At 42.4% G+C, this 15,468-nt stretch overlaps 1 protein-coding gene across 1 annotated transcript; it reads left to right on the top strand.

Moving 5' to 3' along the window:
• Nucleotides 1-3,466: 3,466 nt before the first annotated feature.
• On the top strand, nucleotides 3,467-14,607 carry STYX (serine/threonine/tyrosine interacting protein). The gene is made up of 10 exons (XM_072116152.1): nucleotides 3,467-3,732; nucleotides 7,480-7,512; nucleotides 7,609-7,662; nucleotides 8,866-8,963; nucleotides 10,616-10,676; nucleotides 10,952-10,988; nucleotides 11,162-11,252; nucleotides 11,956-12,028; nucleotides 12,193-12,286; nucleotides 13,913-14,607. The coding sequence occupies exons 1-10, from the start codon at nucleotides 3,676-3,678 to the stop codon at nucleotides 13,984-13,986; spliced, it is 672 nt and encodes a 223-aa protein (XP_071972253.1). The 5' UTR covers nucleotides 3,467-3,675; the 3' UTR covers nucleotides 13,987-14,607.
• The last annotated feature ends 861 nt before the right edge of the window (nucleotides 14,608-15,468 follow it).

The following is a 15,468-nucleotide window of genomic DNA, read 5'->3' as shown; positions in this document are numbered from 1 at the left end:
ATCCCACACTGGGCTACAATTGCCCCCCCCCCCCAAGTATTTTGATTGTGAACATTACAAAGCATTTGGCCCTTATTCCCGATTACAAACGTTTCAGTCTAAACACATGTGCAACCGGGCCAAGCCCCTACCCACTGCCGTCGGATGTTTGTGGTTCGGCTACCGAGGATATTGGGGCACATGTTTAGCTTTTTTCCTTTTTTTTTGCACATAGGGCCATATCCCTTCAAAGTTTGCCATTGACTAGTTTCCTGCAGTGTTCCATACCTGCTCTAGCCACACTTAGGAAAGCTGTTTGCGACTTTTTTTAAGGCTTTATGCAACTTTTAGTCAAAAAGTCACAAAACTTATTAAAAAGGCAAAACTCCGAAAAAAACACATCTGACCATCAGAAAAAGGAAAAAAGGCAGGAGCGTAAAAACCAAGGTACATGTGCCCCATTGATTTTTGTGTCCGATATTGTGAGTATCAACCAAGAGTGGTCTAAAACATAAGAGGTGCAAATCTTTCCATTACCAATCACACATCATCTGATTTTGGCACATAATTGATGCAAGAAAACACACACATAATTTGTGTTGCTTTTCATTCCCTTCAGAGCCAGAAGTGAATTTAGGAGCAGGGAACAGTTTAAGCTTTTTAGGGTTATCCTATGGGTGCGACCACACATTCGGTTTTTCAGATGCAGTTTTTGATACCCAAACCAGGAATGGAGTAAGAGGAGGAGGAGGAGTAGCACTTTTCAATTATTTGTCTTATTTTTGAGTCCAAAAACTGCATCTGAAAAACTGAATGTGTGGACGCACCTTATGGGCTCTTGCACGTTGGCGCTATTTTTCACATATGCGGTTGTAAATTTCATGGATGCCTCACAAAGCCATTGATTTCTATGGATGTTTTCACATTGGCTTGTATTTTCATTGATCCGTTGAAAAATGTGAAACGTGGATCACGGAAAGCAATAGAAGTCTACTGATGCACAATAAAATAATTATGGAACATCCCTTTTTTTCACTGAGGCTGAAAAAAGGTGTGATGTTAAACCTTCAGGGCGCGTTCACACGTTCCGCTAGCGCCGCGTTCATAACGCGACGCTAGCGCACAGGGGGCGGAGTTTGGGGAAACGCATATGCGATCGGCCCGAGCCCCGCCCGATAGCGGAACGTGTGAACGCGCCCTCAGGGTGTGTCCACACATTCAGTTTTTCAGATGCAGATTTTGGAGCCAAAAGCAGGTCTGATAAAAATGGCTTATTGAAAGAAGCTGCCCCCCCCTATTTTCACTCCACTTCTGGTTGGGGCATCAAAAACTGCATCTGAAAAACTGAACGTGTGGCTGCACCCTTAGGCCATGGTCATTGTTCCGCTAGCGGTGCATTCATAAACATGCGGTTTTATACGGTCTGAAAATGCATGCTTTAAAACGGCCCAAAAAAGCGACGTATGGCATCACCCTAGGGTAGTTTGACTTTGGCGTTTTTTTCCCACATCAGTGATTTTTTTTTTTTTTCACTGAACCCTTTCACAACACATACAGATTTGTTTTTTTCTTCCTGGCTTCAGTGATTTTTCACTGATTGTTTTACTGAACCATTCCTTTCAAGGGGCTTATCCCCCAAAAAAAAGTCACAGTTCACACTGTTTTTTTCCCGCTGATCCAATGTTGTCATTAAAGACAAAGAGAACAGGCAGGGTCAGATTAAGACTGCCATGGGCCCTGGGCTGAATGAATATTATAGCCCCTACACATCTGGAAATAACTTCCTATACACAGTACTAGAATCAAACTTCTTGGGAAATGGAGGATACATCCTTTCTGCCTGATTTCTATCCTTGGTTTCAGGAACTATGAAGGACCTTCAAAAGTCCTGAAATGCCTCTTGTATACATGTGTATTAGGCCACGGTCACACGTACCGCTAGGCGTCTGTTCATAATGCGACGCTAGCGCACATGGGGAGGTCCTCAGCCCGAACGCATGTGGACCTCCCCCTGTGCACTAGCGTCGCGTTATGACGGACGCCTAGCGGTACATGTGACTGCGGCCTTAAGAGTAGGAACAGATGCATGAGGATTTCATGGGTGAAGGCCATTCTCAGTATCAAATTTGGTAGGTGGTTGTGGTACCAATGGGCCCAAACCGCTTATTATATTATACACTACTAAGAACAAGTTCTAAATTGACCACTGGTTAGTGAAAAACGGACGTGTGAAAAGCCCATTGAAGAGCGTGGTTCAGTAAGACATCAGTGAAAAATCACTGAAGCCAGGAAGAAAAACAAAATCTGTGTCCAGAAGCTAAAATGGGTTCAGTGAAAAAAAAAAGCCAATGGGAGTCCCTCTAGGGTGCTGTCACACACTGACTTTGCATTCATTTTTGCATGTTTACCATGTGTTTGGCTGCTTTGAGGGCTGCGGTCACACGTCGGGTTTTGGCTGCGTTTTAAAATGCATTACAACAGCTGAGGAGAGGTGATTTGCCTAATTACATTACTATTAAAATTTGCGTTTACAAATTGCTGAGTAAACGTGATGTTAACGCATGTGTTAACAATGCATTAACATAACACAAATGTGGATAGGGCCTAACTTTAGTTTGTGGAAAAAACCCTTTAAGGGTGATGTCACACGTGCCGGGGCGGGCCGATCGCATCGGCGTTTCTATGGAAATGCCTGCGATCGGAAACGAGGCGCCGGTGTTTTGCGTTAATTTAATGCAAAACACCGGCAGCTCGTTCCCGATCTCAGGCGTTTCCATAGAAACGCCGATGCGATCGAGCTGCGACCCGCCCCAGTGGCACGTGTGGCATCACCCTAACTGATTTATTCTGATCTATAAGAATGACTGGACCGTTGTACAAGCTCTACCACTTCCCCCCTCACAGATTGTAAGCTCTTGTGAGCTGGGCCCTCATTCCTATTGTTTTATCTGACCATGTTATTACTCTGTAATGTCTTTTTTTATTTGTAAATGTCCCTCAGTAAAGTGTTGTGGGATATAATTGTGCTATATAAATAAAGCTTTATTATTTTTGAAAAAAAAAAGCTAATATCTCATTCAGACGACTGTATTCTGATCAGGGTTTTCCTTAGCATTTTAAACATCAAAGTTAGGAGTGGAACATAAACATGGAGAAGCTGTAAATCTTTCCCGAATCGTTATTCTTTTTTCACAATATGGTTACAAATACTGAAAGAAAAAACTAATCAGAATAATGCCGTGTAAACGGGGACAAAGGATTGATCCGTATAGGGTAGGACAAAGCATAAAAGATCGGTCTGCACTTAATATAACAGTAGGACTACAAGTCCCATCATGCTTTGTCACACACGGAGTGGGTGATGGTGACGGAATTTGTAGTCCACGGGATGTACATATAACATAAAAGCGTCTTATTATTACGCCGGTCTTATATACCAGTTCAGAACTATCAGAAATCCATAGACAAGTAAAATTATTTATTCATTGTGAAAAATTAATTTCAAAGAAATCAAACGCCGCGTGCTTAAGACGTCATAACGCGGCGCCGCGGTGGTGTCCTGGCGTCGTGCGCGTAGCCGCGTATGTGGCGTTGACGGGGACGAGCGGGAGGTCTGTAGAGTGCAGCATGGCTCGGGGGGTAGCGGCACTGCTGATCCCCGGCCCGGTAGTGTAAGAGCGGAGTGCTGCGCGCAGCATGGAGGACGTGAAGCTGGAGTTCCCCTCCCTTCCGCAATGCAAGGAGGACGCTGAGGTGAGACAGGCCGCAGCCGGCCCCGGGTCATGTGACTGGGAGGGAGGAAGCCGCTCAGTGTACGGAAGACTCTGCCATGGGACTATCGGCGGTGTAATAGGGGACGAGTATGTCAGCTCCGCCGTTGTGTCTCCAGCTTCACGTTAATTTACTAGCAGCAGAATGGGCAATGCGTGTTTTACTGTGTTCCAGCGCCGCAGCCTGGGGTCCTTTCCTCTGTGTGATGTGATGACAGCCCCTGGACTAGAAGTCCTGCTGAATTCAATGTGGCAGGTGGGATGTCCCTACTATAGGACCACAAATGGAGGGGACTGAGCTGCAGGCACTGGAATAGAGCAAAAATGCAATGGTCCTTTAATAATAATAATTCTTTATTTATATAGCGCACACAGATTATGCAGCGCTGCACAGGCATGTCAAATTGGTCCCTGTCCCCATGGGGCTCACAATCTAAACAACCTAACAGTATGTTTTGAAGTGTGGGAGGAAACCGGAGTACCCGGAGGAAACCCACGCAAACACGGAGAGAACATACAAACTCTTTGCAGATGTTGACCTGGGTGGGATTCGAACCCAGGACCCCAGTGCTGCAAGGCAGATGTGCTACTCACTCCCTCACCCCTTTAGGGCCCAGTTCACACCTGTGCCAGGGCTTTCCATTACCCTATCCGTGTTAGAACAGATTCTAAAAGGAGACATATGGAAGGTCTTCCACTCCCCATAGACTTTACTGGACCGTTCATTGCTCATCAGAGAAACGTGCAGTCCGCTCTTCTATGAGAGAAGGGTGTGAGAACTCAAGTTTGTGGGGACGCCTAAATAAAATGCACTCTGGCACAATATGCGTGCAATGTGTTTTTTTAATTGATTCATTGCTATCAGAAATTTAGGACACATTCATAACACATGAAAAACGCATTATAAAAATGATCAAAATTGTGTGTGGAAAAACCAAACGCTGAGCAAATTCTGACAGGAAATTGATTGAAATCGGAAACAAATAGAGATGAGCGAGCATACTCGTCCGAGCTTGATGCTTGTTCAAGCATTAGCGTACTTGCAACTGCTCGGTGCTTCGCCGGCTCGAGAAAATGGCATGTCCCGGCGTTTGGCTCTGTTTCTGGCCGCCAAAAATCAAATCACAAGCCAGGAGACTCTGCACTCCACCCAGCATGACGTGGTACCCTTACACGTCGATAGCAGTGGTTGGCTGGCCTGATCAGGTGACCCTGGAATAGACTAGCCGCTGCCCGCGCTGCTCGGATCATTCTCTGTCTGGATGCCGCTAGGGAGAGAGCTGCTGCTGGTCAGGGAAAGCGTTAGGCTGTTCTATTAGAATAGTGTTAGGCAGGAGTGATTCTACAAGAACCCAACAGCCCTTGTTAGGGCTACATTAGCGTTTTTCAAAAGTTAAAGTGAGTCACAGCACAAAATCCTTTTGTGTCCTGTCAGTGTTGGTTAGAAACTAGCCATAGCAATCATCTTCTGAGGCTGCTGTCTGATTTCTTCTGCACGTTTTGTTCTTAAAAACCAACAAAAAAAAAAAAAAAATCTCCAAAAAAATTTACAGTTTATATTTCTCTTTTTTGTCTATAAAATAGACTTTAATTTGGAAAATGTTGAACCCGAGGGCTAGAGGACGAGGGAGTGGGCATCAAATTACTGCAGGGGTCAGAGGCCGTGGTCCTGGGCGGGGTGAGACACCACCTGCTGATGAGGGAGCAGGGGAACGCCGCAGAGCTACACTCCCTAGGTTCATGTCTGAAGTTACTGGGACTCGTGGTAGAGCACTGTTGAGGCCAGAACAGTGCGAACAGGTGATGTCGTGGATTGCGGACAATGCTTCTAGCCATTTGTCCACCAGTCAGTCTTCCACGCAGTCCACCCATGTCACCGAAATCAGCACTCCTCCAGCTCCTCCACCTCAGCCTCCTTCCCCCAAGTCTGCCCCCTCCCAGCAAAATTTGGCATTTGAACCGGCATACTCTGAGGAACTGTTTTCTGGACCCTTCCCACAGTCACAAACCACTTGTCCGGTTGCTGCTGAGCTATTTTCCGATGCCCAGGTTTTCCACCAGTCACAGTCTGTGGGTGATGATGACCTTCTCGACGTAGTGGAAGAAGTGTGTAAAGAGGTGTCCGACGATGAGGAGACACGGTTGTCAGACAGTGGTGAAGTTGTTGTCAGGGCAGGAAGTCCGAGGGGGGAGCAGACTGAGGGATTGGAGGATGATGTGACAGACCCAAGCTGGGTTGATAGGCCGGGTGAACACAGTGCTTCTGAGACGGAGGCGAGTCCTCGACGAGAACAGGTTGGAAGAGGCAGGGCCAGAGTTGGTGCATCAGCGCCAAATGTTGCCCGTAGTCAAGCTCCCGTGGCGAGGGCTAGATTTTCGGAAGTCTGGAGGTTCTTTAAAGAAACACCGGATGACCGACGGACTGTGGTGTGCAACCTTTGCCAAACCAGGATCAGCAGGGGTTCCACCACTACTAGCTTAACTACCACCAGTATGCGCAGGCATATGAATGCTAAACACCCCAATCAATGGAACCGAGGCCGTTCACCTCCGGCCGGGCACACCACTGCTCCTTCCCCTGTGTCATCTGCTGCCTCTGGTCAACCCCCTGCCCAGGACCCCGGCCCAAACACCTCCCGTGGGAAAACCACACCTTCGCCTCTACGATCCTCCACAACATCCACCAATGTCTCCATGCGCAGCGTTTAGCTGTCTATACCCCAGACGCTGGAGTGCAAGAGGAAATGCAGTGCAACCCACCCACACGCCCAAGCCCTCAACATCCACATCTCCAAATTACTCAGCCTAGAGATGCTGCCCTATAGACTGGTAGAGACCAAGGCCTTTCGCAACCTCATGGCGGCGACCGCCCCTCGGTGAGCCCTCTCCATACGGCGGGCGGTCAGCAACCAGTTAAGAATCACTGTATCGCATTTGCAGTACAATTGTCACTGATTTTATGCCATGAATTCCTCACCCGTGTCACAACCTCTTGCAGTATCTAAAATATCTACTAACACTAATGTGGCGCAGAGGGAGTTATAGCAATGACTGCTGCTAGGTCTTATTTACAGGTCTTGTACTAGCTCTTATTTTTTGGGAAACTGTATTTTCTACTTTGGCACCCTTGACATTTATAAAACCCTTAGTTGTAAACACAAGCAGTGTTATGCAATAAAAGTCAAGACTTATAGATATAAGATTAATAAATGGGAAAACAAAATTACCAATAAATTCTGTGTAAAGTTTAATAACTAATGCAAAAAAATCTTCTCCCTCCTCCCTTCCAGAGTGAGCCCTATCACATATGTTGATCATTGTAGAGAACAGCTTGCAGTTCACGTGTAATAATATGTTATGCCGAAAGTGTTCCCAGGGAATACTGTTATATTTAAGTGTTATTGTGCTGTTAATGCTGCACACTATTGTTATCTGGTATCATTCATTGTTTCTGTTAGATAACCCAGGTTGTTATTTTCCATCCTGTCCCTCACATCGTAATACAATGGAAAGTTTATTAACATAAATCATACGCATGAATTTCAATAAAATCTAGCGGGTATTGATGCTTTCTAGTGAAGTTCTTCAGCATTCTAGTAAATTTTATTGATTCCTTTTCATGTTCCAGATCATTCTGCTTGCCATCAGTGAATGGAACATACATTTACATATATTTAGATTTGGTAATGGAAAGGCTTGCACCATCTCATTGTGTTTTCTTTTTCTTCAGGACTGGAGCTACCCTATGAGAAGGGAGATGCAGGTAGGTTCACCGACCAGGGATGGAAGGAGAAGTGATAGATTACTTTTTTTTTTTACTCCTGTTATTTGTCATCTGTTTTGTTGATATTTATTTTAGGAAATTCTTCCCGGCTTATTTTTGGGTCCCTACTCCGCAGCAATGAAAAGCAAGGTGTGTGTATGCAACCAAAATGAAATCTTTGTGTTTAAAAGTAAAGAAATAATACTGGTGGTTTTAGTGCTGGTTGGCCCATTTTAAATGAATGAGGTTCCAAAGTGAGTTGTAGTACCAGGCACAACCTTTGGTTGTTGAAGGTGGTACTGCTTATGCGCCGGGTTTCTACGGTTATGTATCAGAAGAAAATTGTAGGACGTGTTCTACTACTGCCTGTGCTTGGCCACGTTATTACACCTGGGATTAAAACGGCTCTTATCCCAGTTGTTAAACCCCTTAAACACCACAGTCAAACACTGACTATGATGTCTAAGTTGGTGCGGAGTGACATGGCTACCTGTACCCACTAAGTTATTTGCTGACATTACAATACACTGCACTACATAATTATTGCTGTGTATTATATAAGCGATGAAGTGAGGGACAAAGTACATAATGTAAAAAAAAAAAAAAAAAATTGGATGAATAAAAACAAACTATTCTTAAAAAAAAGGAAATTAAAAAAAAAAAAAAAAAAACTGTACTCGTACTACGTGTTCCATATAGGTTTGGGGCTTTTTCTGCATGCTATCCCTCTTGGTTGTAGACAAAAAGAAAGTCATGTACTAGCAAGAACTTTAGCTATTCGTCCAATGGAACCTCCAAGCAACAACTTGTAGCATTGCTATGTCTGTGATTCCAGTCTCATTGAATACAGCGGTCCCCTACTTAAGAACACTCCTAGGCTTCAATGATCAGCTGTAACAGTTATCAATGGTGTCTGTAATGAAGCTTTATTGTTAATCCTGATTCTTATGACAACCCAACATTTTTAAAATCCAATTGTCACAGAGAACAAAAAAATTCCATCTGGGATTACAATGATAAAATATACAGTTCCGACTTGCATACAAATTCAACTTAAGAACAAACCTACAGACCCTATCTTGTATGTAACCTGTGGACTGCCTGTATTTGTTATTTGAATTTGTTTATTTATTTGAGATGTTTCTTATGTGTCTTTCTTGTCATTGTTAAAAAAAATTAATAAAGAGTAAAAAAAAAATACAAATTAACGTTTTTTAAAATATACAAGACCCCAGCTATACAGCTATAGTTTATGAAAAAAAAACAAAACAGACAAATATCTCCTGGATATTAAGTTGGAAACCGGTACGTTGGTAAGTGGTTAACAAGACTCCTATCCCTTTCTTCTTGCAGCTCTCCATACTTCAGAAATATGGCATAACACACGTAGTCTGTATAAGGCAAAGCATTGAAGCAAATTTCATCAAACCAAACTTTCAACACCTATTTCGGTAAGTGTATACATATATCGATATCAATGTTTTACTGCTTGCAGAGCAAAAATAGTGTGTTACTTTTCATATAATGTTCTCTATACTTGCTGGTTCACTGCAACAGCTGACAGCCTGACTAGCCTACATTGTGTATAACTGGGGCAGGGAGTATTCATCTGCTAATTATTTTCCATAAATCGCGGCTAGATCGGATCTGTTAACCCCTTCCCGCTACAGCAAGTTTCCAGCTTCTTGACACAGCTCACTTTTTTTAATTCTATCCTGTAACTTAGCATTTCAAAAGGTATTAATACAAAAAGGGAACCCATCAGTGACCGATATTGACCCCGAAACCATGACTTTATGTATGTTGTTAGTAACAGCAGGACTGTTAGTTTAAAAAAAAATTTAAAAAACACTTTGAAGGATCACTGCAGTCACAGCTGTTTCATTGAATTATACCTTTGTGCAGGACCTGAAGTGAGGAGCGTGACTCTAGGTTCTAGGAACACAATGAAAATGAGTAATGCTCCTCCTTTCCGGCTCTGTATCAGACATTATTCAATTATTTAGTTTAAAAATCCTTTAAATCCAGGTTTGCAGCTCTTGCAAGCACCCAGTGCAGCCCGAGAGATTTTTCCTCCACACTGCTCTGAGTGACGGCTGTGGTATTGAACCTCAGTCCTGCTACACCCCTTTCTCATAGCAGAGGGGAGGGATTGTGAAGCTTCTAAGTCAGCAGAACAGAAAGGTCTTTAGGCTGAAAAACCTGGCCATGTCACTTGCAGATCTGGATTATAACACAATGTTATGATTACACAGCTCTCCAGGGCCACTACCTAACACTGTCTACAGCTTTGTACAGATTCCTTTTATCTTCCCCAGCTGATTCTGAGTAATAAGTTTGTATTTTCCAATTTTGGAATCTCCCTACGTGTGGTCGCAATCTTGTGAAATATGACCAGGCTCTGGAGTGGAAGAGTTTCAGGTGACTTTGTGGCCTATTTATAGCATTTTAAAAATATCCACCATCGAGGAACTTTTCGAGGTGTATAGTGACCATCTGAACTCCAGAGCCGCTGCTGTACACAGCTTGGGCCAGCAGAAGCATGTATTTGGATAACTGTTAAGCAGGTTATCCTGGGTACAGCAGTTTTTGGAGCCTGCTTCTGTTGATACAACTGTGCACAACTAATTTCACACTGAAATAGTGTATTTCTGTAAAAGTGGCAGCTTTTACTTTTGTCTGATGTGAACACCCAATATTCAGCTTGATGCAGCAGCTATTGAGTAAGCATCATAGTATATGACCTAATAGTACAGGTTGTGGGAATTGTATCCTGGAAAAACACGTGTTGTTAATGGTTAATATATCTTGTCATTAAGTTCTTCATCAGTATAACAAAGATTTTTTAGTTTCTGTCTATGTGCTTTTTGAGTGGATGTGGCTAAAAGAGCTCAACCTCCATAGAGGAATGAGGGTGCACATATGAGGTGGGATGAGGGGGGCTTATTTATGGCGCATGGCCCCCATAATGCCATCCTAATAAATGTGACTATACATACAAATGGCTGAAGTGCTGCCATTAATGCATTGTATATATTTGACCTCCTTCTTGGGTGTGGTGGATGTGGTCATGTCCTGACCATTCTTTGTTCTTGGTTCACAGATATTTAGTCCTGGATATTGCAGATAACCCTATAGAAAACATTATACGGTTTTTCCCTATGGTAAGTGCTACTTTGGAACCTATTGAAGACAAAACTCATTTCATTTGCTTTGGACCTGGTTTCTATAAGAAATGGCTTGTGTGGAAGTTTCTTGTGTTGTGTTATTGGGCCTCTGGATTAATATATAATACTGATGGGAATCTCTCATTCGTTGTATAGTGCTCGCCTGTACCGCCATATTGTACCCTGATCTCTATCACTATGTCTCCTTGTACAGTGCATCCTCACTTATCATCCACTTTGTGATTACTTTTTATTTTATTTATTTTTTGTAGACAAAGGAATTCATCGATGGTTGTTTACAGTCTGGAGGTAGGTTTTGTGTGCACACATCATATCGGGCTATATACACGTGTTATTTTGTCTGTTCTACTGTGCAACTGCGTGTGTTGCCTGGTATCCTAGTTGGGTACCGTAGAAATTTAGTAAAGAGAATGCAATTTTTCTCACATTAATATTGTGCCTTTTTTTTTTTTTTTTTGCAGGTAAAGTGCTTATTCATGGGAACGCAGGAATCTCTAGAAGCGCTGCCTTGGTTATTGCATACATCATGGAAACCTTTGGAATTAAATATAGGTAGAAAATACATTTTACATTTTAGGTGATCATATAGAATCCTTTTATATATTTATTGATCTCTTCTTTAACCTTTTCCTGCTAGAGTTCAGTGATTAAAATGCTGAATGCCTTCACCCACCACTGGGGTTGTATGTGTGCCTTCTGTACAGTTCAGTGGGGGGTTTCTAGGACCCATATATTTGAAGTCCATTCTCCTCAGTAGTGCATGCAGACACAAAAAAAACTACTCAGAATCTTTCCAGGCTTTTTCCTGTTGCGGTAGGGGTGGTATCTTTATGTGCGAACAATTTGTTATATTCGTTGTTTGTTTGCTCAGTAGTCCACAGTAAAATGTCATCTGTAGGCAGCGTCTTATAGGAGACGTGCAGATTGATGTATAATTTTGTGTGAAAGGATAGTTACACACTTAAATCTGTAATCTTGTGATGCTGAAAAGTCATAAAGGGGGATGGGATCCTATGAACAATTTACAGCCCTCTATAGATCAATAATACATAAATGGCCATCTCTGATAGATTGAGGATGACTTCTACTGACCTTTGGCACAGAAGCATAGATATAAACTAAAACTTAATACTGAATTGTTTCCTGCAAAATGATGTATCAAGCTGACACAGCAACAAACTGTACAGCACCAAATAGTATGACAACTATGAATGTAATCCAATGCTGACCTTGCCTGTTTTTGATCCACTCCAAGGGATGCCTTCACTTACGTTCAAGAGAGGAGGTTCTGCATTAACCCCAACGCTGGATTTGTACATCAACTTCAGGTATTCTATTGTTTTATTCGTTATCTGAACATTCCAATAACTTGCTAATCATTTGTCATTGGGAACCATTGTGGCACTAGCTGACTGGAGGACCGCAACCTGTCTTCAACCATAATCATATTACTCTCTTCCTACTTATCTATTCTATCCATATCTATTTGCAGGAATATGAAGCCATCTATCTAGCAAAATTAACCATCAAAATGATGTCTCCTCTGCAGTTGGGGAGGACTTTCTCTTTACAGTCTGGTGCTACAGGTAAGTGATCAGCAAACATACATACTTTGTGTATAGTATAGATTTTGTTTGAACAATAAAAAGTTATACACATTTCCAATATACTTTTCTGTATCAATTCCATATGGATTTCTAGATCTCTGCTTGCTGCCATTCTATAGGAAGCTTCATTGTTTATTTCCAGTGGAAATAGGTCACACAGGTGCACGGCTCGTTATAACCCACAGCTCTGATTACTCTGATACTAACGAGCCGTGCACCTGTGTGACCATGGTCAGATTTCTGTCCACTGGAACAAAACATATAAGCTTTCTATAGAATGACTGCAAGCAAAGATCTAGAAAACTGTGGAATTGATACAGAAAGTACATTGGAAAATTGTATAATTTTTCATCATACAAACAACATTAATTTGCCGAAGTGGGAATATCCCATTTAAGGGATAGTAAATACTGATGAATAGCTATTGCCTTTCTCTCCTGTCCCTCTGGTCTTTGGAAAGAAGGGTGGCCATATTTCACTGTCTGTAGTCTTTACTAACTTGGATGGATGCATTTTTCTTTCCTTTGTGGAGCTCCATTTTCTGTACAGTAGCTTCAGGATTCAGGTTATCAGAGTAAAGGAACATCCATTAGGAATAATGCAAAACAAACCAGACTTGCTCACCTGCGCTCCTCTTTATTACAATCCCTACTGAGTTCTATTTTAATGTCGACCCGCATGGATCACCTATAATAAAGACTTATAATTAGCAGCACAGAGTGTGGGGACAAGATGTCCGGTGCTTCGTCTGCTAGTTGTGCACGCCCCCGCACCTCCCTTTCCCATGCTGGAAGCATGGGGAGATTGAGATGACGTCAGTGGAGAGGCGTGAATTCAGCTGCACCTCCCAACCTGGGGTTGTGCATAATTAGCAGCCCGGAGTGCTGGGCATCTTGTCCCCACGCTTCAGCCTGCTAATTCTAAGTCTCTTCTATAGGCAATCCTGGCATGTCAACATTAAAGAACACCACCAGATCAAAATGAAGGGGAGCACAGGTGAGTGTGTCTGGTTTGTTTTGTGTATAGAACGATGAACCCCAACTTAAAGGAAAAGGACTATTAAGAATACTTAATGGTCCTTTTCCTTTAAGTTGGGGTTCAGCGCTCTATACATATATTAGGATCTTTTGGATTTGACCTGAGGGCTAAAAATATGTGGCTTGGTTGGCAACAAACACACACAACTTTTCAACAGCTAATAAATGGAGGCTTGACCAGGAATGATCTGTTGTGACCTGGTCTGACCACTAAGACAGGGCAGATCTCTGGGGGAATGGGTGATGCACTACCGGCAAACTAATATTGAGGACATGTTGTGTGGATATTATCTATATTTTCAAGTCACTAGTGATTGTATAACTGGATTCTCCTTTAGAGACCCTTTTAGTTCAGTTTTGACTCAATGGCCTTTGGAATTGATGTTCTAGTCTTCCAGTCTATTGCAGTGAATGTGAAATGAATCCACTAGGAAGTACAAATCGCACATAACATGGACTTGTACGGTTTTGTAAACTTTTAGCTTTTATAGGACAGGGCTTAAAAGAATGGAACAACAAAAACGGGAAAGAATATTTGACTGACTACTGCCTCTTTCTTTGTGTTCAGGAAGCCTGAAGCGGACCTTCGAAGAGGAAGATGAGCTTGGGAATATGCAGGTGTCTGCGACCCACGAGGGCTGATTTCCAAGCCCACTCATGGGAACCTTAGTGACCACACGCGGCTCCCGTCACCTTCTTGTCCAGGTGCTGCTATTGTGCTTTATAGACAATAACGGGACTTTCCGTGGATAAGTGGATTTCACTGATTGTTTTACTGCTTTTTACACGGCCGTTTTACTGAAAGTTTTTTTTCTCTTTTTTTGATGTGCAAAGAGGTATTACTGCAATAACGCACTTTTTCATACTTGAATCTTTTTTTTTTTTTTGTATAATATAAAGTAATTTCATGCAATGCAACCAATGGGAGGGAGATGAGTTTCTACCTAAAGTTGTTTAATTTATAAGAGAAGAAAAGCTTTAGTAATGAAATGTTTGCTAAACTTTGTGTTTTGTAAATACATTTTATAGGTTTAGAAGTTCTACAAATTTTTAACAAACCAAGTTATATACTTAAAGTGAAAAACAAAAAAAAACACCCCTGATCATTGGGGCAGATTGTACACTGTTGATATAACCCTCTAAAGTATCAGAGTCCTTTTTTATGCAATTTATATTGTGGCTTTGGCCTGAACGAAAAAAAACTGAGTTTGTTCCTACATAATGGATTGTTCCAAGGTTTTCCAAATAAACAGATACATTTAATATGGAAGTGATGTTTTTTTGCAATGGAAGATGTGGTGTGTGGGGAGAAAAGATTCCAGTCTACATGGCTGTTCAAGGCTAGATGTCGATAACTGAGCAGATTTTCAGAGGTGAAAAACTATAGTTGGGCTAGTACATACTCCATATTGAGTAAGTTTCATACTGCACAGTTCCATTGAAAAGTAAAGAATTTAGTGTAGCCAGGTGAGCTAAGTTGAAAGAGAAAGGCTTGCACTTGTTCTGTGTGTTCAATCCTGGTTTTGGATCACAATAATTGATGATAAAACCACGGAGATATGAACTGATCCTCATAATGATTAAAGGGATTTTCCCAGGAAGGAAAATTCTCACATCTCAATCCCCTAATAATAATAATTCTTTATTTATATAGCGCACACAGATTACGCAGCGCTGCACAAAGCATGTCAAATCGGTCCCTGTCCCCAATGGGGCTCACAATCTAAACATCCTAACAGTATGTTTTGAAGTGTGGGAGGAAACCGGAGTACCCGAAGGAAACCCACGCAAACACGGAGAGAACATACAAACTCTTTGCAGATGTTGACCTGGGTGGGATTCGAACCCAGCACCCCAGTGCTGCAAGGCAGATGTGCTACTCACTCAGCCACCGTGCCGTCCTATCCCCTAGTGATGTTAACACAATGAAGATCATTTTGACCCTTTACTTTACAATGTTACTCAGTGTTATTGCTGTTCTAGCTCCTATCACTGCATAGGCTGCTCAGTGTAAAATCCTAGGGTGTGGGCGGGGCCTCTCTAAGCAGACACATTAGAATCCATCTAGTTCTGTGGGTTGACCATGTGGTTACATTATCCGGGTGCAGGTTTATATACACTTTC

The sequence above is a fragment of the Engystomops pustulosus genome, chromosome 7 (genome assembly GCF_040894005.1).
Source record: "Engystomops pustulosus chromosome 7, aEngPut4.maternal, whole genome shotgun sequence".
Taxonomy (NCBI): Eukaryota; Metazoa; Chordata; class Amphibia; order Anura; family Leptodactylidae; genus Engystomops; species Engystomops pustulosus.
This window is presented reverse-complemented; position numbering and strand designations above follow the sequence as displayed.

What these genes read in the sequence shown, in the direction of transcription:
- STYX (XM_072116152.1), top strand. Translation starts at nt 3,676, where the DNA reads ATGGAGGACGTGAAGCTGGAGTTCCCCTCCCTTCCGCAATGCAAGGAG. An exon ending in CCGCAGCAATGAAAAGCAAG is followed by an intron (nt 7,663 to 8,865) that starts GTGTGTGTATGC and finishes TTCTTCTTGCAG; the next exon opens with CTCTCCATACTTCAGAAATA. An exon ending in TGGTTGTTTACAGTCTGGAG is followed by an intron (nt 10,989 to 11,161) that starts GTAGGTTTTGTG and finishes TTTTTTTTGCAG; the next exon opens with GTAAAGTGCTTATTCATGGG.